A 23,383-nucleotide genomic window follows, 5' to 3' on the forward strand; every position below is an offset into this window, starting at 1 on the left:
TGATAAATTGTGTTATGTAGGTCAGTCTTGGATTAGAACTATATTGTTTGTTTGAGGACACTTAAAGTCCAGATGACTGTAGGTTGCCTTTTGCAGCTGAGATTCACTGGAAAGATCTTGTTTCTTCCCATAAGGAACAAGGTTGGGAATTAGGGTTTTGAAACAGTAGCAAATGGTACCAGATTAGTGGTTTTTGAGTCCCTACGTTTGCTTTTAATAAGTTTTGAGATGAAATGGGGTCTGCTAAAAGCACCGCAGCTTCTAGAACCTACTAGAATGCTTTGTGGGCAAGAATGTTTTGTTCATTTAGAGAACTCTAGATTTATAACTGGTAGAAGATTGGTAAATATTTGTTGTCCAGGTCGGGCAGTGGTGGTGCACACCTTTAATCCCAGTACTTGGGAGGGATAGGCAGATGGATCTCTGAGTTCGAGGCCAGCCTGGTCTACAAAGTGAGTTCCAGGACAGCCAGGGTTGTTACACAGAGAAACCCTGTCTTGAAAAAAAGAAAAAAAAAAAAAAAAGCCTTCAGTGTTCAGTATATTAGAGAAATAGTAGATTTTATGTGTTTGAGAATTTGGTTATCTAGGATTCCTGATGTACTTTTCTTTTTTACTAGAAAATTAATTTAGCATTTAAAAAGTAATTGCCATAGAGTAGTGAACTAAGAAGAAATTATACATAGTGATAAATTTCTGTGATACACTAATTCATTTTAGTATCTTTGAAGATGGGGGTTTATAAGCATGTTATAGGTCTATGATTTTTGTCAACTTTTAAAATTTATTTTTTACTGTCTTTTTCCTTATTTCTAGAAGTAGAAAATCACATTCCTTTTATACTTGATAACCATATTCCAAAGAAAGCATATTGAATTTTACAAGTAAATTTTTTATTCTTTTAAAATTCTTAGTGCTTTTTTATAAGCCAGGCTGAATGAAACAAAACTTCAGTTTTCATGAACTTGTGTTCACATATAGGAGACAGAGAAACTGGATAACATATTGAATAAAAACATTCTCTGAGAACAGAGTCTTTTTATCTGTGTAGGTTGGACATTGTGGGAAAGAACCTATCTGATACTAGATCCTTTGACATTGTGGGATAGTGAACAATAATTTCTTACATATGACATTTTATTCCTTCACAATGCCAAAGTTTTTGCGTCTAGGCAGGAGAAGGTATAGATGTGCTAAACAGTGTGTGTGTGTGTGTGTGTGTGTGTGTGTGTGTGGCAGGAAGGTATGTGTATTGCTTGTGTTGGAATCTGTGGAATATTGAGAGCATAGATTGGAAAAGTGAAAGATGTGCTGTTTGACAGCAGATCTCCAGATGGCCTTATGGGTATGTGGAAGCCATAGATAGCATTTCAGGAGACAGACATTTCTTGTGAAGATAAATGACATGGAAAAAGTGAATACATAGGGTCCAGTTGGGATATCTGAACTGTAGAGTGGGGCCAGACTACTCATGTTGTCTAGGGCGTCACTGATTTTCTAACTCTGTGAAGGGCGCTTTGTGAAACACAAGTCCAGAGAATAGTTGTGTGGTGTAGTGTCCTTGTGATCAGCAGGAATGAGGAACCAAGTTAGAGTATCGAGAAGTGAGGGCAGCGAGTGGGTGCAAGAGAATTTTATAATATTGGGAATGGAGTATTGTGGGATAGCAATAGACGGATTCAAGTTCAAGGCTGTGTTTTCTCAATAGATTCTGTTTAGGTGTTGTATTTGTCTACCTTATATGTGCCTTCATAAATTACAACATTCTTTAGTGATCTTGTCTTAAATATATCTCTCCCCCCATTTTGTGTTTTGTAATCCATTTTGGATTAGAGATTCAAGTTTCTTAGAAATATTTCTGAGCTGGGGAGTGGTAGCTCACACCACCTACACCTTTAATTCCAGCACTGAGGGGCAGAGGCAGGAGAATCTTTGAGTTTGAGGCCAGCCTTGTTTACAGAACTAGTTCCAGGACAGCCAGGACGATACAGAGAAACCTTGTTTTGGTGGAGAAGATTTCTGAAACAAAGAATATTTTTCTTTGAAATAAATAAAGGACTTAAAAATATGGACATCTTAACATATGGTGGAGTTAGCCATTTACATCACATATTTAACAACTCAGCATGTTACATTGTGGTATACTAACTTTGTATCTATAATGTTTATTTAGGGTGGTGGACATAAAACCTAGGCAAGGCCTTATGTATATAGGCAAGTGCTCTCTCCTTGGACTATACCCCAGTTCCATACTATATGATTACAGTAGTTGTAGCCCTGTGACTTGAGTTAAAAGATATTACCTGCACACCCCCCTACCCACCCATCGCACCCTCCCAGTAAGCTAAATTTCCAACCCCTAGATATTTTATCACAGAAAAGTTCTCAAACACACTTCAAAATAAAGAGAATAGTATTATGAACCCCAAAGTACCCATAGACGCTTGATGGTATTGCTGTATCTATTCCTTTGTGTGTGTACTAAGCATTTCATCACTACTGTTTAGGCATCTAATAGATAAACACTCAGTTATATTATTTTTGCACACAAAATGTCTTTTTTGGTGCTCTTCCTGTTTTCTTTTTTAAAATTATAATTTGTATTTACCTGTTTGTTTTCTAAAGAGAGAAAGAAGGCATGGAGTGGGATGGGTAAAGAGGTGGAGAGGATCTGGGAGGAGATTGGGGAGGAGAAACCATAGTCAGAATATAGTGTATGAAAAAAATATTTTAAATAAAAGAAAAATGCTTATGCCCATTTAATGCTATCTCATAGGGAGGAGGATTTGGGTTCAATATGTTTGTTTCATAAAAGACTCCCCCTGTCTCCACCTAACCAGATTGCTAGAATCAGGTTCCAGACAAGTCTTGGTTATTTTTAAAGGACAGCCCCAGCCGTGTGAAGTGTTTTGTTTATACTATTCTAGGAGAGGGCTACTGTTTTGACAGTCCTGCTGTCTGGAACTTGGTTTTACTGTTTTGTACAAGATATTAAAATAGCTAGTTCCTGTATTTTGTGGTCTTTAAACATAGAAGAGCTTCCCCAAAGGGGAAGAGTGGGTGTGTGTATAGTCCCATGCACGTAGAAGTCAGGAGTGAGATCTTGGACAGTTTGACCAGGCTGATTGGAGGAGACTAGTGCTCTGACAGGACCGAACCGTGTGTGTGCTGCTGGACACAGCCTCCTCTGTTAAATATGGAATGGGTGGCTTAAAAGTTTTACAGTTCCTAATTTTGGTGTGTTTATTTTACATTATCTTTGGTTTTAACAGGATTCTCAAAGTTGGATTGGTGGAAACAATGAACCGTTAACTGGCTTTACATGGCGAGGTGGTTGTGAAAGAGAAACAACAGGCATACAAGTTTGGAATGAAGTATTTGTGATTGACAGACCTAATGGAACAAAAGTAAATTTCTACTTATACTTTGCTATTTTTCCTGTATTTTTTCAAGAGCAATTTTCTGGCATTAAAATTTACAACAACACAAAACTATTAATAAGTAGTCAGGTGCTTTAATGATTAGTGTGTTAAGATGTATAATATATACTTTTCTTGATTTAATTATTGTTTTGAACTTTTATCATTTAATGTGTTTTTTTTTTAGGTGTTTTTGGTGATCATTGTACTAAGTATTTTAAACTTTCAAATTCTAGGTGGCTGTGCTGCTAATGGATACCCAGGGTGCCTTTGACAGCCAATCAACGATTAAAGACTGTGCAACAGTGTTTGCTCTGAGCACTATGACTAGCTCTGTCCAGGTGAGAGTGTGTGCTGTGATCCGTTCGTTCAGTCCTACCTTTGTGCAACATCTGCAAATGCTTTTGATTGAAGAAAAATGGATTAGAAGTTAAAGAGAGCTAGCTGTCCTTCTTATTCATTATTTACATTTATGTGTGCTTTTCTGGCTCGGTGTAAAATACCTCACATAGATATAAAGGGTGAAGTGAGTCATCTTTGCTTTACTTTTTATCATAGAACCAATATTGAATTAGTTCTTTACTAATAGAGAAGTATTTTGATTATACTTACTCCGTTTCCCCAACTCTTCCCAGATCCTCCCCACCTCCCTACCATCTGTGTCTTCATTTCAAAAAAAAAACCAACAACCCATTATGTCCAGTTTATGCTACTGGTTTATTGGGTATGTGTTCATTCACTGCAGTTTCAGATAACAACGCAGTTTTCGGTTTGGTATCTTTGACTATTCTTAATTATTTGAACTAAAATAAATTAAAATATTAAGAATTAATAATATTTATTTAGGTTTTTCGAGACAGGGTTTCTCTGTGTAGCCCTAGGTGTCCTGGAACACACTCTGTAGACCAGACTGGCCTTGAACTCATAAGAGCTCTGCCTGCCTCTGCCTTCCCAGTATAGGATTAAAGTTGTGCATCAACACCTAGCAAGAATTAATATTTAATTTAGAAACCCAAGTGATAGGTAGGAATTTATAGCACTGGTTTGGTTTAGAAAGGGATATTGTCGTGTGTGTTCTCACACTCTAATTGTACTTGTTCTACCAAGTTCTCCTTTTTCCAAGATAGATTATCTCTGTATAATTCAGAGTGTTGACATACATCATTTTGTATTCTTTTTTTTTTGGGGGGGGGGATCATTTGTGGTTGGTAACTTTTTGTCTCAAAAATTAATGATTGGAGTATGGTCTCTCAAATCCTGCTGGTAGTAGTATGTCAGGAAGGATATTTGAGTACGACAAGATACTGTCCTTAAAATCTCTTAGTTCATAGGCAAGACTGGCAAAACATCTTAAAACTTTTGTGATGATTTCTAGTAATGTCTGAAACATAAGCAGTCTCATCTCATCCCCTTCTCCTTCTTCCATAACTTGAAGCACCTGAGTGGGAAGAAGACTGGGTGCAAAGAGAGGTTCTTTTCAGCCTAGTCCTGTTACAGCTATACTTTGTTGCTATTCTTTTGTTTATATAACTTTCTGATGGTAGGAGATTTGGTTTTGGACAACCTATACTACTTAGACATTTTTTTTGGCTATAGAATGAGGCTTTTACTTAACTTGCCTATCTCATGTATAGTTGTTGTATAGTATAAGAGATAATGCACATAATTATATATATATATATATATAACACACACACATACATACTTTTGTGAGGGGTGATGGTAATGGGATTCAATTTGTAGTGTCGTGTATGCCAACAAACACTCTCCCACTGAACCACAGTCTCAGCCTTCAGTATATTGCTTTCTACAAACTTTGGAAGGTTGTTTTCTTCTCTAAATAAGTTGTGGCTTCTAGGAATGGTGGTGTGCTTCTGTAACCTCAACACTTGGAGAGCTGAGTTAGGAACTCTTGAGCTACATAACAAGAGTAAGTTAGTTAGAGGTCGTCCTGGGCTACATAACAAGAGTAAGAGGTCATCCTGGGCTACATAATAAGAGATGAAAACATTGTTTTCTTTTGGACTGGTAGATGGATGGCAAATTGATCTTGTTTACTTTTTCAACAGATTCTCAGGACTTATTGGAAACAAGGCAGTATACTAAGACCCAATGATCTAAGATAACAGGAACCAATCTCTCTTTGTTCTTACCACTTATAGTAAAGGATCTACACTCGTGTTCTAAAAGTTTAGGCCCACGTGGATAAGAATAAATTGGTTTTGTTAGCTTTTTATATTTTAGACACCTTGTTGGGATTAGCCAGTGACTAAGCATTCCCTTTTGGTGTTTACTCATGACTCTCAAGTTTGCCTAGATTATCACTTATCTGTTGTTAGAACAAATTGTTCTCTGTGGAGCAACTGTGTTTATTGATACTGAGTTCTGCCTTAGAGGTTGTGTTTGCAGGTATCACTGCAGTGCCAGCCCTGGCTCTTTTCTAACACTCTGTCATGAAAGGACTGGACCTAGCAAACCCTCTCCAGTTTGTTCTGAGTACACAGAACAGTCACTATGAGTTCTGCTCCGTGTCTTGGAAAGCCTCCAAAAAATTCTTAAAAAGGGCAACAGTGCCACCTACTGTTCCTTTTACTTGTTTCCATGGCCTGGTAATGTCAGTTCAAGTAAAAGAGACCGTGTTGTGTGAGGATGAATGCCAATAATTGCAGCACTCTGAAATCTTAGCACACGGGAGGCAAAGGCAGGAGAATTATAAAAGTTTGAGGTCAGTCTGGGGTAAGTAGGGAAATCCTTTTTAAAAACCCAAAGCAGAACCAATCAAACAACAAAAATCTCAGAGCCTGCTGAATGAATATATATTCTGTACCACGAAGAACTGTGTTTTTCTAAAAGTTTTGCCCCTTGCATTCACCATCTTAGACAATGAGTGAAGCAGTCTTTACCTTCACATCCCCTCACTGTGTAGTTCAGGGTGGTCTTGGATGCCATCTGATTCTTCTGCCCCTACCTCCCAAATGTTGGAATTTCAGGAGTGCATCATCACACCTGTTTCAGCTTATCTTTTTAAAATGACCATGACAAAAAAAGAGACCAAGAAAGAGGATAAGAAAGTGCATAATACACGTAGGCCATGAATATGTGTGTCTTTATTAGTTTACTGCTTCCTTTGTAATAAGAAATGCTTTCCATGTAGCACTGGTTAAATAGTGGTGAAGTGATTAATTTGTACTGTCTAAAATAACCCTTCTAATTATAAGGGATTTTATATTCATTAAAACATTGATAAAAGCAGAATAAATTTTGTTTTAACAGGTATATAATTTGTCCCAGAATATTCAAGAAGATGATCTTCAACACTTACAAGTATGTCTTAGAGAATATATGCCAGAAGTATTAAAACTTGATTCTTTCTTTATTGTAAATTCATGTTTAAAAATCTATATTTTTGAATTTCTGTGGCTTTAAAGAAACGGTTAATTGCTTAACTAGAGGACATTTCTGATAAACTTGATTCATTAGCCAGTGAAATGCCTGACTTTCAGATAAGGATAAAGACTCTGACAGTCCACTATCTTGATGTGGATAGTTTTATTAACATCTACTACTTTGATATAGACCATGTTATAAATGACTTCTCTCAGGCTCCTTGCAGCATTATTTTAAATAACTTGGTTTGATAGTTATTTACAGAGTATGGAAGACTTGCAATGGAAGAGATCTACCAGAAGCCATTTCAGGTAAGAAAGTGTTTTAGCACTTTAAAAACATACCGGTGAGAAGTTTCAAGTCCCAAGTGCATTATAGACTCATTTTGTACCAGAGTCAAAGCAAACTGTTGACATACATCATCAGCTTACTCATAGTTGAAGCCCAACAGGACAGGAAACAAAAGCAATAACTAGATTAGTTTGCAATACTTCTACTTGGCAGAGAGATGCTTCTCTTAGTTGATGTTATTTAATTCCAGAATTTAAGACAGTAGAGAATTTACAGTATGTCAGATTTATTTTACAACTGATAATAAACTATTAGAAAGTGTTATGGTTCCCTTTTTGTGATGTATTATAAGTTGAAGTCAAGTCTCCTTGCTATCCTTCATTTCATATGGAAAAGTTCGAGTGGTTTATTTATTTATTTATTTTGAGGCAGCTAGTTTGCAAGCTGGTATTCGTATTGTTGACTGCAGTGAGTGAAAGAGAATGATTGCTGTGTTTGCCTGTCTGGGTGAGGAATTTATCCTGTGTGACAGCTTTGATAGTTATTATAATGTTAGTGAACTTGCATTAATTTTGCCTCTTTTTTTTTATCTGGCACTTCTGTTTTAGACAATCACTTTTATGAAACTATTGGGCAGATCATGGCTTCTTTTTGTATAGATGGGTGAAATTATACTGTATTTGGATTATATCAGTTTTTCTAATGTAGAATAATTTATCCACCTAGGAGACATTTGCCAGTGTCTGGGAATATTTTTGATTGTCACAGTTTTGAGGGAGGGGAGGTTAATGTTCCTGACATGTAACGTAGAGGCCAGAAACTTTACTGTAACTCAAAGGGCAGCCCTGTACAAGCACTTATCTGGGTCAAATTGTTAGTAGTGCCAAGAATTTAAATACTGTATGGATAAAACATTTGGGAAAATGGTCTCTTTAGTACCAAATCTACCAGAAATTGTTCTAGTTATATATAGTTATAGAGATTGCTATACCTATGTTCATTTTGGCTTTGAGTATCATTGCTTTATGTGTAGTGAGGTTCTCAAGTAGAGATGGGAAGTTGCTTTAGTGAGCTATTGATTATAAATATGAAGAGTATACTAATCATTTGGCTACTCTAACCCTTTTTATTTTTAAATTTTTGGTGCTGGGGATTGGACACAGGACCTCAAGAATGACAGTTATGTGTTCTACTCACCGAGCTACTCACTGTAGAGGTTATTTGTAGAAGGAAGTTTTCAGTAAACTTAGAATTTTGTAAGAAGTGATTTGTATTTTTTTCCTACATGTAGACCTTAATGTTTTTGATTCGAGATTGGAGTTATCCTTACGAACATTCATATGGTTTGGAAGGTGGAAAACAATTCCTTGAAAAGAGATTGCAGGTAAGCTCCATTTTCTGGAGAAGAAAGCATATGCCACAGGCCAGGCAAAGGGGTGGGTTTCCTGGACTGCTCTGATCCTGCCGGTTACTGTCATGTGAATAAATGAACTGTCCTAGCATAGTCAGATGATGCCATGTAAGTGGCGAAGGTTTTCCAAAGAAGATACTCTTAAATAAAAACAACTTGTAGGTGAACTACCACCTACCAGTAAATAGTCAAAGACTGATGTTTTTGAAAAGTGACTATTATTATTATTACAGTTATTATTGTGGTGCCTCATGACATGTGTCTGAGTATGAATATGTCATAGCATATGTGTGGAGGTCAGAAGACAACTTTGAAATTTCAGATTCTCTCCTACCTTTACATAAATTCTTGATATCGGCCGGGCGGTGGTGGCGCACGGCTTAAATCCCAGCACTTGGGAGGCAGAGGCAGGCGGATCTCTGTGAGTTCGAGACCAGCCTGGCCTACAAGAGCTAGTTCCAGGACAGGCTCCAAAGCCACAGAGAAACCCTGTCTTGAAAAATCAAAAAAAAAAAAAAAAATTCTTGATATCGTACTGAAGTCATCAGGCTTGTGTGACAACCACTTTACCTGCTAAGCCACCTAGACCTTTTTAAAAGAACCCAAATATCCTCACTCATATGCACTGTGTTTTGTGAAAGCATTCCTAGAAAATGACCTCATGAAAGGTCATGCTTCTTCATCCCTGAAGGCACTTTCATGTGAGAATACCTATGTCTCCACATTCAGAAGACAGTGGCGAGAAATCCTTTTATTATGTGCTTATTATAACAAAATAAAAATATTTTATTATGTATGATAAAATGATAATTATTTTATTATTCACAATAAAATGATATATAATAAAATGATAATTATTTTATATTATGATCCTTTGTTATCAGAAGATTTTGTCTGATTATGACATGACACATTTCATTTCTCAACCGCATTCAAATAGTTGGGGCACAGTATGGTTTTTTTATTTCTAAAATGAGATTAATTCCTTATTCTTAGATTATTTGGAAGGCTTTTTCAGACCTGTGATGTAATTTATCAGGTTTATTTTTTCTGGTTATTTAGAAGAAAGCAACACATAATGTATTAGTCATGCTAGCTAAACTCTGAAGTATATAATTCAAAGACAGGGTCTTACAGCGATACATCCAATCACAAAATTCTCATATTTTAAGTGTTCAGCTTGATAAGTATATAATGAACCTAAGTGTGTAACTTGTGCCCAGAAGCATCCAATTCCATAATGGTTGCCCACCTTAAAACCTGTCTATCACTCTTGACAGATTATATGAAGTACAAAAAGGCTCACAGAGTTCTGGCAGCCTCTGCCACCCTATTGCTGGGATTAGAGGGTTTTTTTCCCAGTATTTTTGTTCCTGAGAGTAAACTATGCTGTTAGCTATAGTTTAGTAGTTTATTCATGTTACTGTACAGTATTTTGCTAATAACAACTGCCTTTCATTCTGTTGATGGAGATTTAGATAGTTTCCAGGTTTTAGTCATGACCAGTGCATGTTTTGTTAGAATGGTCTTTCAGAAGAATATTTGGGAGAATGCATGAATCTAAGCATGCAGGCAGGGAGTAGTGGCATACACTTATAATCCAGCACTGAGGAGGCAGAGGCAGGTGGATCTCTGTGAGTTCAAGGCCAGCTTGGTGTATGTAGAAGGTTCCAGGCCAGCCAGAGTTACATGGTGAGACCCTGTCTAAAAAAAATTCCAAATTTACTTTCTTTCACGGGTTGGTAAGATGGTTCATCATGTAAAGACACTTGCTATTAAACCCAGTGACCTCAGTTCCATCTCCCAGGACCCATATGGTAGAAGGAGAGAACAATCCTTGAAGGTGACCTCAGCATGTGTGCCTTAGCACGTTTGTGCTCTCCCCATCCCTATATGCAGGTACACACACACAATATAAAGAAATAAATATAGCCGGGTGGCGGTGGTGCACGCTTTTAATTCTAGCACTCAGGAGGCAGAGGCAAACAGATCTCTGTGAGTCCGAGGCCAACTTGGTCTACAAGAGGTAGTTCCAGGACCAAAGCTATACAGAAAAACCCTGTCTTGAGCGATTATTATATATTCTAATATATAATAAGTGTTTTAAAAAGAATGTTCTTAAGAAAATGCATAGCAGTCTCTTTTCAAAGATCTAGTGACTGACAAAAATAATAGATAATTATGTAGAGAAAGCACTAAAATTCTTACTGTAAGTTTGTTTGGAGCGCTTTAAAAAAATTCTGTATAAGTTTGTATGCCTGTGTTGGTAGGTGTCCATGAGTACGGTGCACTCTGAGGCCAGAAGTGTTGGATGCCCCTGGAGTTGAAGTTACAGGCAGTTGTGAACTGCCTAATGTTTGTGTTGGGAACCAGACTGGTTCTCTGCAGTAGCAGTGTGTGCTTTTGACTGTTAAGAATCATTCCAGCCCCTACACTGGAGCTTTTTGGCTGTACTTTATATTTTGCTCAGTGGCTAGCTTTTAATTTTAGGCAAATTAATATTTTGCATTTTTTTGGCTTTAGTTTAGTGTTATTTTGACATAAGCATTTTAAAGGCAAATTCTTTATTAGTTTCTAAGTCATAATCACAACTTGTTATTCAAGTCTTAGATATTGTAATTAATTGTTTATATGTTTTGGAACGTCAAACAGCTTTCTCTCAGAAAAATGCCCTTCAAGTTGATAAAAATGACCAGAATTACACTTTTAGTATTAGTAAACCACCACTCTAGAATAACCTGAGTGTAGTGTGTATGTGTGTGGGTATGTATGTGTTTCCCTTTTAAAATTAAAAAAAAAAAAAATCTCTCTACTACTTTGCTCTTTATTTCTTCTTCCAGGTAAAGCAGAACCAGCATGAGGAGTTGCAAAATGTCAGGAAGCACATCCACAACTGTTTTTCAAATCTGGGTTGCTTCCTTTTACCACATCCTGGTCTTAAAGTCGCGACCAATCCTAGTTTTGATGGACGACTGAAAGGTGGGAATGCCCATGCATGCTAAAACTTTTTATTACTGGTTAGCAGCTGAAAATTTGTATTATATTTGTTTTTATTTTTGAGATTATAATGTGATTGCAACATTTCTCCCTTCCCTCTTCTCCTTCAAATCCTACCATATAACCATCCTTGCTCTCTTTCAAATTCATTTCCTTTTTTTTATTAATTGTTGTTACATGTATATGTATACATTTCTATTTCTAAATATAACTGCTTAGTCTGTATAATGTTAACTCATATGTATGAGTTATATATGTATTCAGGGCTGACCATTTGGTATGGGATAAGCACTTGGTTTGCTCTTCCTTGGGGAAGACTAGTTTGCCTACTCTCAGCATTCCCTAGTTGCCAGTAAATGTCTCCTTACATTTCCTATTCTAGTGATAGCTGTGTCGTTGCAGTGCTCTGCCACTCTTTAGCATACTGATTAGCCCGTTTTATAATGTTGTCCTGTGAGGACTCGTGTCCTGAAGCTTCTGAAGACAGAGCATTGCACAACTTCCTCTGATTGCAGTCCGCTAAAAAAGTTTCACTGATTGAATTAATGGACTCAGGTGTGTGTGTGTGTGTGTGTGTGTGTGTGTGTGTGTGTGAGAGAGAGAGAGAGAGAGAGAGAGAGAGAGAGAGATTTCCAGATTATTTTAAGTGTGATATGGCAAAGGGGTTGAGATTGATATGATTTACACTATAGCTAGAAAAAAACAGTCTAACGCAGAAATTTAATATAGAATCCTATTTGATTTGCTCTTTCAAAAGTTATTTTAATTATTGTGCAATTTGTGTTGAGTCCACCATTTGAGCTGGAAGAATTACAGGGAAATGGAAGGAATGGGATAGTAGAGTAATAAGCATTTTTTCCCTGTAGGAGACTTGGCACCTTTATATGAACTCTTTAGAAAAAAGGAATATGCTTACGTAATAGATGCTATCTACTTTTCATAAAAAAATTTCATGATTTTGTCAGTGAGGACTTGTTTGTGTTTTTAGACTAATGTGTTGGCTAATTTCGTATCCATCAGATATCGATGAAGACTTTAAACGGGAGCTTCGAAATCTGGTTCCATTGCTGCTTGCTCCTGAAAATCTGGTTGAGAAGGAGATAAGTGGATCTAAAGTTACTTGTAGAGATCTTGTCGAGTATTTTAAGGTAGGTGAACACTCAGCTAAACAGCTCTGTCTGAAAAAGAAATGTAGTTACCTTTTGTCTTTCGAGACAGGGTTTCTGTGTAGCTTGGATCCTGTCCTGGAATTAGCTCTTCTAGACCAGGCTGGCCTTTAACTCACAGAGATCTACCTGCCTCTGCCTCCCGAGTTCTGAAGGCGTGTGCACCACCGCCCGGCTTGTAGTTAACTTTTAAAATATCTTCATGTACAAGAAATATACTTTCTTTCAAGTAAAAAAATGTTTATTTTTCTGCCTTGCATTCATTATGTCAACATTAGGATGTAGCAGGATCTGGAGAGATGGTTCAGTTGTTAAGAGTACTTACATAATCACGAGGACCAGAGTTCTCATCCTAGACACCATGTAGCGAGCACATATGTTTGTGATCAACCTCGAGAGGGTGGAAGATAGAAGGATGGATCGGGCTTGCTGGCTACCAACTCACTGAGAAAATACAAACCCCAAGTTCAGAGGAAGACCATGAATCAGGAATGTTGGGGCACGAGAGGAGAACATGTAACTCCTTCTGGTCTCTGCATGTTATCATAAATTGTGTGTATACACCCAGACTCACATGCACATAAGCACTCACAGATGAAAGTGTGTGCATGTGGGACACAAACAGACATAAGGAAATACATAATTTTTTTTTGAAGGTTACAGTAAGCTGTGTCTTCTATTTAGTGATACTATTTGTTCTCAGAATTATCCTTCCTTTTTCTGCATCTCTGATGTGGAGAAAAGAGCCATTCATCATACTGCAACACAGCTCTGCCATTCTGAGTGATACCTGGAATTGGCTCATATTTCTATATCCCAAATTCTCACGAAAATCTTCCCTTAGAGTTCTGAGAATTAATAAGAATAACTAAAAGTATCTCTAAAGGTTTTTGAGTCTAAATAAACTATTTGTGGAGATTTTTTTTCCTGTTAGAACAAGTTGATCACACAAAGTTGTACTAGTAATAGTTATAGTTAGATGGGTGGGAAATACAGCTAATGAGGTTAATGTATTTTGCTTGCTTGTAGATAAACATCACTTTCATGCAATCATTGTTTTGTTATGAAATAAATCTGAGTTGGTGGAAAGTTGAGGTGAAGACTCCTGTTTGGATGCCATAAACTTGTCCTCCTTACTCTTTTTCCTCCTCTTTTATTGTTTGAGAATTTTATGTTTGTTTATAATGTGTGTTGATAAATCCACGCTCCATTCCCTCGCTACAGCTCATCCCCTCTCCCCACCCCACTTTTCCCTTGACACCTCATGTACTTTGATTACAAATTACAGTTTCTTTTTCCTTTGAGTTAAAATATTTAAAGTAAAATGAAGGGTTAAAGTGTTTTCTAACATATTTATTTGAAACATTGACAGTAGGAGAGATTTCTTTTTATAAAATGAATACCTTTTACATACAAAACTCTTAAATATGAGATACAGCTTTAGACAATTTGTAATTATATTTTGAAATATTTCTGTATTTTATTTGGCAACATTCCCATGTGATAATATGTAGAACAGGATTAACTTTGTTCTACTGAGAATATGAGTTTTAAGGCCTAGAACTTCATTTTGATTGGGGCGAACTATTGTTTAATATTGTTGGGGACAGAGTATCAAAGTGTATTTTACATCAATACACTGAATATTCTATCTTTTTAGGCATACATTAAAATATATCAAGGAGAGGAACTACCACATCCAAAGTCTATGCTTCAGGTAGGATTAAGAAAGTATGGGGTGGGTGGTTTGTATGTTTGAGGGGAATTATAATCATGACTTTATAGGGATACAGAAAATGGAGAGGCATGAGCTTTGTTGCATAGGAATAAATTATATGTACTGAAGATAACCTTCGAACTCTTAAGGTTTGTATAAGGTTTTTGTTTGTTTTGTAACTGCAGTTGGCAGGCCCTGAGCATGTATTGACTATTAGAAATGTGAGCCTTGCTACTTTATCTTCAGATACTAAAAGTATACAAAAATTCTCTTGCATAAGATGGTTTAATATAGGCCCCTCTGAGCTAAATGCTTTTGCCCTGAGTCCTTGATGAAGGGATGTTTCTTGATATAAGAATTAGTTTCATTTGCTAGTAATGAACTGCTGCTTGTGTAAGCAGACTTTCTCTGTGTGTATATGTTCTTTTGGGGCACTGATACTTTTACACACTTTCTATATTTTAAAATTTACCACTTTGGACAATTCCTCAGTTTTATAGTGGATTAACAGTATTTATATTAAAGGTCATGCAAGAAAAAATAACAACAACAAAAAAGAAAAAAAACAACCTAGCTTTTTTTGACTCTTGTGTGAATCTGGTTGTTCATACAAGGAATTTTTGACTCCCGGAGACTCAGCACATTTTGGTATTACATCTGTTTATCTCTGTACCTGTGATATATCATCTACAAAACCGTTTTAGTACAAACCCTCTCAAATTGCAGTGAGACAGGGAGTCCTAGTAAATCTGTTTCATATCTTTCCTATTGATACACACTTTCAAAGGAAAGTAAAATAGAGGTTGATATTTTTCTGTTCATTTTCAGAATTATTTGTTGTATATAATCTATTATGTTGTAGGAATTTATAGTCAAGGGGTACTTTTCCCCCCACAGTAATGGTATATTTAATTTTATATTTTAGGCAACAGCCGAGGCTAATAACCTTGCTGCAGTAGCAGGAGCAAGAGACCTCTATTGTAAAAGTATGGAGCAGGTTTGTAACTAAAGTTAAGCTTTATGATAGTTAAGAGTAGAAGATGTTTCATATTTAAAGTAATTGAACTAATTTGTACTCCTTATATGTTGTCATGCTATATTATCCTGTAATTGTCTTTTTCTTATCTCTGCTGGAATAAACTGTTAGAAAGAAAGTCACATGACTTGCTAGTGTGCAGGAAACATGAATTCCACTGTTGTGTTTTCTGATTTTTAATTCAGAATGCTACTATTAGCCTATGATGGAAGTAACATTAGCTTAAGACCGGTAGCAGTGTCTGTACTAAGCTTGTTTACTCTGAAATACTGTGTCATGTGTTCTTTGCGCTGCTGTGGGGCACTAGTGGGTAAAGAGAAGCCGGGCAGTGTGAACACCGTGTCTTCAGTTGTGGGGCTTCAGTCACATTGGGGAGATTACTTGATTGAGGCAGTTAAACACAGAAGAATAGGATTACTTGTGATCACCTGTGAGTTACTATGCCCAGGTTTAAAACTGAGTCACGTAGGTGGTTTAATTTTATGAGACTAAAATATATGCGCAGGGAATGCCTTCCAAGTGTTATTTCTAGCATGTAATCTCTCATTTTAATTGGGCTTGTACAGGTGTGTGGTGGTGATAAGCCTTACATCGCACCTTCAGATTTGGAGCGAAAACACCTGGATCTCAAGGAAGTGGCACTCAAACAGTTTCGTTCTGTGAAAAAAATGGGTGGAGATGAATTTTGCCGTCGTTATCAGGACCAGCTTGAAGCTGAAATCGAAGAAACCTATGCAAATTTTATAAAGCACAATGATGGCAAAAATATCTTCTATGCTGCTCGTACCCCTGCCACGCTGTTTGCAGTCATGTTTGCTATGTATATAATCTCAGGACTGACTGGCTTCATCGGCCTAAGCTCTCTAGCCGTCATATGTAACCTTGTCATGGGGCTAGCACTGACGTCCCTTTGTACATGGGCATATGTTAAGTACTCTGGGGAGTTCAGAGAAATCGGAACAATGATTGATCAGATTGCTGAAACACTCTGGGAACAGGTTGGTATCTATCTTTTGGTTTTGCAGTGACTAATCTCACTTGTATGTGATTTCCAGCTCTCACTTCCTGTGTTATTTGTACATCTACTTTTCCTTTACATGAGGAATGATAAGAGGATGGGCTCTTGGTGTGAGTGTGTGTGTGTGTGTGTGTGTGTGTATTTGATTTTGTTTTAAATGTAGAATCCAATTTAGTTAAAGACTTGTTTCTAAATTCATAATTATAGTTTACTTTGGTTAGTTTCAATCTGTAATTTGTTGGTTGATTCTTAGTTGTAAGTCTGATTATGCCAGGCAGTGGGCATGGCTGGATTTACTAACATTTTTCTTCGAGAAAAGAAAATGCTGTCAATGAGCAATTTTAAAAGTAAGGAAAAGAAGTTTGAAGTACAGTCAGTGCTATAGGGAGGAAAATTAAATTTAACCAATATTAACAAGAAACAATATAGGAGAAATATTGGATGTTAGGTCTTCATATCTTCTGTGAAGATGGTGACAGTTTATTGCAGCACTCCAAGGAATAGCCACAGAGATTTCCCAAGAGATCCTGTGAACAGAATGGAACGCACAGTTGTCGTCTTTCACATAGGCCAGTGGGAGTTCTTGCTCAGCAATTCTCTTTTAAGGAAAGTTGTTTTATGTATTTCCCCCTGGTTGCTTGGATATAGGTAATTTCTCTTGTTGTCAAATGATCCTCACTAAGTACCCAAGGAGCAGAATGAAAGCTGAGGTTATTACCGATTAGCAATAGGAGAGGTGTTCTCTATGTTGTTTAGGATCAGTGAGGCCCTTGGGTTAGGATGTGCAGGTTCACATTTGTTTTGGCTTTCAGTTAAAGACTGAAGGAGTCCAAACATTTTTTCTGAAGAAAGAGGATTAGCTACTGACTTTCCTTATAATAATACATTATGACTGTATAAACCAGTGCTTCTCAACTGCCCTAATGCTGCGTGCGGCCCTTTACACAGTTCCTCATGTTGTGCTGACCCCCACCCATAAACTACTTTCATTACTACTTCAAACTGTAATTTTGCTCCTGTTACAAATTGTAATGTAAATAGCTTTGGAGATAGAGGTTTGCAGAGGGGGTTCTGACCACTGGTATAAACTAACCCACTTTATTAACTTGAACTTTTCTTTTTCAGAAATTACTCTAATAGATCTCTTTTGGAGTTTGTGTTTGGACATTTTGTTTAGTTCAAAATTTTGTCTCTTAAAATCAATCTTACCACTTTGTAATCTTTTGATATTTTCTAATAGAAGATGGATTAAGAATTATCACCACATCACTGCTTTAAAAATAATCTACTTTCAATTTTTGAACCAGTACCGTTCTTCTGCCACCTGGATTTCAATAACTGTGCAGTGTCTTTTCAGACACTTTCTGTTGACACTGGTTCTAGGACTTCAGAGGTCCATTTTTATAGAGCAGCGTCACAGGGGCCTTTCCGGTGTGTCAGGTCATTTTCAGTGTAGAGAGGTAAGGGGCACCTGGTCAGAGAAGACTTGAGCTGTGTTCAAAAGGCCTTGTTTAAACTTTCTTTGCATTTCTCTTTTCCTTTGCTTCAGAGGAGTCCCAGGAAGGTGAGAAACCTACAAAGTCTGAAATTCTTCTAGTCTTTAACTCTAGCTTCAAGGCACTTTGAGTCACTCTCCTAACACATCACTCCGTGTTTTAGGTGTTTTCCAAACTGTTTGAAGTTACTAGACGTCGAATGGTTCATCGTGCTCTTTCATCAGCACAGCGACAGAGACTGTCATCCAACAATAACAAGAAGAAAAATTAGACAGTATTTTTAACTTTTTTCTCTATCTGAAGTGTTCACACTTATACATGTAGGACAATAAGCAGGACCGTCTGGGCCGGTCTGCATAAATGCTGTATACATACCAGATTTGATGCTGCATATAGGGTATGGATTGCACATCCATCTCATAGGATTTGTAAGTGGTTTGAGTAAGAGGAAAGAAATTTTGTTGCATTATAAAGTGTCTAACTGCATTGCTTGTAGCACCATAATTTTTTTTGTTGTTTTGTTTTGTTTTGGGAGAAGCATCCTTTTATTTCGCACATTCTGGTTATTTTTGTCATTGATTTGAATTGAAATTTTTCTATCTGTTTTCTATGTACTCTTTTTTTACCTCATGTTTTTGTTTGTTTTGCACATTTCTCATACCACAGGTATTGAAGCCCCTGGGTGATAATTTGATGGAGGAAAACATAAGGCAGTCTGTAACAAACTCTATCAAAGCAGGCCTGACTGACCAGGTGTCTCATCATGCCCGATTAAAGACAGACTGACAGTTCATCTCCTCATGGACTCCACTCTTTTTTTCATGCTTGCTGTACAATGAGAACTCAAATAAAAATAAACCAAAGTTTACAATCAACTGTAGAAGTAGTTTAGTATAACTGGCTTCACAGATGGCTGCCACAGAGTGTGAACATTGTTTGTTGGTTTCCAGCCGCCTTCTGGTGTCTCCTTAGACCTGGAGACGACTGAGGAGCATTAGTTTATCATGCACATTTGTGCCATGTTTTATTCTTTTCTTTTTACTGAATCTAATGTTAGTGAAATTTGTCTTATGTAAAAGGATATTTCAGGGAAATATTTTAAGAAATCTATTTAGAGTCTCTTTAATATAGTGTCCCATTGAAATTTTCATTTTTAGAGAATTTATGAATCACTGTATCAAGAATCAGATCAGAATGACAATGAAGCCTTTATTGAGCCACTACATGAAAAGTGTATATTGCTTTACTGCCTTCAATGCCAGTATTACATAAATGCATGTATCAGAAACGTCACAGAAATCACATGACAACTCTATAGCTGAGAAGGTAATTCTGAGGTGTACATTTGTCTTGCCTTTTAAAATTTGTAAACCTGCCCTGAAAGGAGATGCATATCTGGGAAACTTAACTGTCTTTTCGCAGTTTAGCCTTCATGTACATAAAATATGCCATTAATTTTATTGGGGGAGAAATTCCATCCAAAAATGTTGCCTACAGCTATGAGTTAAGAGTGTCTGTACAGTGTGTAGTTTTTATTTTCTAAAAATCACAGGTAGGGCATGTATATGAATTATAAATATATAAATACAATTTTGTATTAAAAGTTTTTGTAGTTTATGGCAAAATCTGGTTCTGTGGTAGGCTAAGTACAGTCCCTGTGAAAGGAATGTTTGTGGCTCATGTCAGTGTATGAATGCATAGACAATTTGAAGTTTTGATATATTTGTGATATTTATCTTCCTTGAGCACTGCAATCTCACCCCAAGGGAATTCAATGGGAATGTTTTATTGTGACTTGTCCTCTGTTGCATTTTAAAGTTATTTCCTGTAATTTATTTTCAGTACATAATTAAAAATTTGTTGTATATATAAAATGAAGCTTGTGATTCTTTTTAAAGGAATTCTTCATGCCTATATCTCACCATATAACTCATATTTGTTCATGCTGAAAAGAGTATGGGTTAGGACATAACCCAGTTAGAGCGTAAGGTATTGTACTTCTAAGCTAAGCTTGTGAAAGGTGTTTTTCTGTGTCTATACATGTAAGGAACATTGGTTGTGAGAGCCTCTCTGGGGATTTCTTTTTCTCGCTCATCTCTACCCACTCCCATTTTTTTTGTGTGTGTGTGTGTGTGTGTGTGTGTGTGTGTGTGTGTGTGTGTGAGAGAGAGAGGGGGGGGAGGGAGAGAATGAATGTGTATGCTATGTAAATCTACCTTTTTTTTAAATACTTTATAGCCTCCTTTGCAAAGACCTGTTAAAACCCTCCTGTTTGGTTTTTAAGTGAGGAGAATTTGAAAGTTGAATTGCACGCATGAAAGGTTTGGTTGGTCTATCTTCCCCTGACTCCATTCCAGTCCTGGTTTTAGATGATGTGTTTTTTTCATCTGTAGTAACTGCTGCCCACTCACCCATTCTTACACAGAAGAGTCACCTAACACTGCTCTTTTTATTTCTCTGACCACTTTGTTTTATAAATGCTGTAAATTGTCTTTATGAATGAAAAATAAAAAGTTCGTTGTATACTAGCAATTGTTCTGAAATTAAAAACTTACACTTTTTCTTTTCAAGTTAAGTCCAGACCAGTGGAATTTAGTATTTCTTTCTAAAAACAGTGTTTTCCCTCAAAAATTCTCTGCAAGACTCCTAGAAAGTACTTTAGTGTCATTTGGAAGGTTCTGGACATTGTTAAGCAAGAAGTAATGAATACGAAAAACAAGATGAATTGAAGACAAAACATTGAAATAACAACTTCAGTATTGGTGTATTTTCTGTGGTACATTTTTTCATAGTGTTACAAAATAGGTTTTCTTTTTATTTTAAAGATGGTTTTTCTCAATGATATGATTTATCTTTTTAAGACATCTTTTGTGAAAGGACAACCATTGGGACTCTGCTGTTGAGCATGTCTTATTTTTCATGAATATAGATTGCTAGTCATCCTTGCTTCTATACAACATTTGTAAAATTAAATAGTGCTATTTCGTGTTTGCATCTTATTTTTCTTTTCTAGAGAAAGTTTTTTTTCTTTAATTATTTGTGTATCTGTGTGTACATGTGCTCCAGAGTGCAGGTGCCCAGGGAGGCCAGAAGATTGGATCCCTTTGAACTGGAGTGGTTGTGAGCTGCTCAGGATGGGTGCTGGGAACGGATCAGATCCTCTGGAAGAGCAACAAGTGTTGTTATGTTTTCAAGCACTCAGCATGGCTTTGTTTTCCTTTTAGAACTGAGCCAGGCAGGCTAGAGACTGCTTGTTTTCGTTACATTGCATTATTATGTGCTTTCAAAAGTTTGATTTTAGCTTGGTTAAGGATCTTTCAAGACATGCATTAAAGTGAGGGGCTATTCAGTTTTGGTTCCTTGGATATATCTACAATGGGGCTGGACATGGCTATGGGGTTCGTGTTTGCTGTGTAAGCATTAGGGGCAGAGTTTTGGATCCCCAGAACCTATCTAAAGCTGAAATTCCAGGGCTCCTATGGGAAGAATGGTGGGCAGAGACCTGAGTTTGCCTGCAAGTTAAGGCCAGATAGCCTGGTGTATAGATGCACTTGAGACCCTGCCTCAAGGTAGAAGGCAAGGAGTCATGTTGCAGGGAGAAGAGCCTGCTTGTTCGTCCTGGCCGCCTGGCTAGCTTAGTCCCGAAATAACCACACAGAAATTATATTAATTAAATTACTGTTTGGCCCATTAGTTCTAGCCTCTTATTGGCTAACTCTCACATCTTGATTTAACCCATTTTTATTAATCTGTATATTGCCACGTGGCAGTGGCCTACTGGGAAAGATTCAGCATGTCTGTCTCTGGTGGCTCCATGGCTGCTCTCTCACTCTGCTTTCTTCCTCCCAGAATTCAGTTCTGTCTTCTCCACCCACCTAAATTATGCTCTATCAAGGGCCCAAAACAGTTTTATTAATCAACCAATACAAGCAACACATAGAAAGAAGGACCTCCTACACCACTCATACCTGAAATCCTGACTGCCAGCATTCACACACAAAAGCACACATATACTACACATGCTATTCACAATCCCCTCTCCTCCCTCAAATGGTCTTTAAGATATCAATTTTGTGTTTTAGCCAGGTAGTAAATTAGCATTTAATTCACTGCAAGTGTGATGTATATCCATTGCACACTTTCAGGCATTGGCTTGAAATTTTGTGACTGAGTTCTTTCCTGGTGGCCTGACTGAGCTGATGTGTGCATACCGGTGTTTTTCCATTCCTGGGTTGATTAAAATAATCTTGAAGAGTTGACACCGTGTTCTGCCAGTCATCTTTCTCCTTGACTATACAAGCCAAATGACTGTCCTGCTTGAATTCTGTGTGCAGCCTCTGCCTGTAAGAGATGGCATTGAGAAATTCAGTTGTTAACTTGTACTGCAAGCCAAATTGGAGCATGGAATTGCTGCTTCCCTAGGGACTAATTTGGATATACATACATTTTGTTGGGTTTGGGCAAAGGAGTGAAGCTGTCCTTAACATACTACCAACAAAATATAAAATCTATGCTTTCTGTGGAGTGACTTCAGGTGCTCTTCAAAGATCTAGATCATAACTCCCTAAAGATACATCTAAAAAAGGGGGGGGGGGGAGGGCTAGGGAAGGGTATCGTATTTACTAGCTCAATAAAACATCCACAAGGCTTGCGAAGTCCAAGGGAATTCACTCCATCAAAAAAGTCAGCAGGTTGTGGTGGTGCACACTTGATCTTAGTTTTCTGGGGGCACAGGATCTCAGATCTAGGCCAGCGCTCAAAAGACTCAAGGCATGCCGGGCGGTGGTAGTGCACGCCTTTAATCCCAGCACTTGGGAGGCAGAGGCAGGTGGATCTCTGTGAGTTCGAGACCAGCCTGGTCTACAAGAGCTAGTTCCAGGACAGGCTCCAAAACCACAGAGAAACCCTGTCTCAAAAAACCAAAAAAAAAAAAAAAAAAAAAAAAAAAAAGAAAAGAAAAGAAAAAGAAAAAGCAATGCTAGCCTGGGCTACCTAGTGACATCCAGTCTCAAAAACAAGAAGAAATCTGAATCAGGATGAGGCTAACAGTCCTAGCTAGATACATGCTGTTTGGACACATGCATATTACTAATAAGTAAGTTGAAGATTTTGCTAATACAAATTGTGTGTGTGTGTGTGTGTGTGTGTGGTCATCTTACATGGATGGTTACCTTGTCAGCATGTATGTGTCTAACATCTACAGTTGGTTTTATTTGACATGAAACCAGGATTAGGCTATACACGATAGATTCTCATATAAAATGGACTTTTTGTTTTTGAGGTAGGGTCTCACTATGTAGTTCTGGATGACCTGAAATTCACTATGTAGACCAGGCTGACCTCCACTTCCTAGCTACCTGCCTCTGTTTCCTGAATCCTGGGATTTAAAGTGTGTGCCACCATACATGGCCCAAGAGTTGTGTTCTCATGACAGCTTTCCTTATGA

At 37.3% G+C, this 23,383-nt stretch overlaps 1 protein-coding gene across 4 annotated transcripts in view; it reads left to right on the top strand.

Moving 5' to 3' along the window:
• Positions 1-19,811, top strand: part of Atl2 (atlastin GTPase 2) — a 42,933-nt gene extending 23,122 nt beyond the window's left edge. The window contains exons 3-15 of one of the 4 annotated variants that reach the window (XM_057768650.1): positions 3,272-3,406; positions 3,655-3,759; positions 6,692-6,742; positions 7,060-7,116; positions 8,388-8,480; positions 11,348-11,486; positions 12,525-12,652; positions 14,331-14,387; positions 15,313-15,384; positions 15,990-16,421; positions 17,991-18,005; positions 18,101-18,211; positions 18,604-18,741. In XM_057768650.1, the coding sequence (XP_057624633.1) occupies positions 3,272-3,406; positions 3,655-3,759; positions 6,692-6,742; positions 7,060-7,116; positions 8,388-8,480; positions 11,348-11,486; positions 12,525-12,652; positions 14,331-14,387; positions 15,313-15,384; positions 15,990-16,421; positions 17,991-18,005; positions 18,101-18,208 (1,392 nt within the window). In that variant the 3' untranslated portion in view covers positions 18,209-18,211; positions 18,604-18,741. Of the gene's footprint in view, positions 1-3,271; positions 3,407-3,654; positions 3,760-6,691; positions 6,743-7,059; positions 7,117-8,387; positions 8,481-11,347; positions 11,487-12,524; positions 12,653-14,330; positions 14,388-15,312; positions 15,385-15,989; positions 16,422-17,990; positions 18,006-18,100 lie in introns of all 4 variants that reach the window. The other 3 variants (XM_057768643.1, XM_057768670.1, XM_057768661.1) reach the window with 3 other exon arrangements.
• The last annotated feature ends 3,572 nt before the right edge of the window (positions 19,812-23,383 follow it).

Source organism: Chionomys nivalis, chromosome 1 (assembly GCF_950005125.1).
Source record: "Chionomys nivalis chromosome 1, mChiNiv1.1, whole genome shotgun sequence".
NCBI classification, from domain to species: Eukaryota; Metazoa; Chordata; class Mammalia; order Rodentia; family Cricetidae; genus Chionomys; species Chionomys nivalis.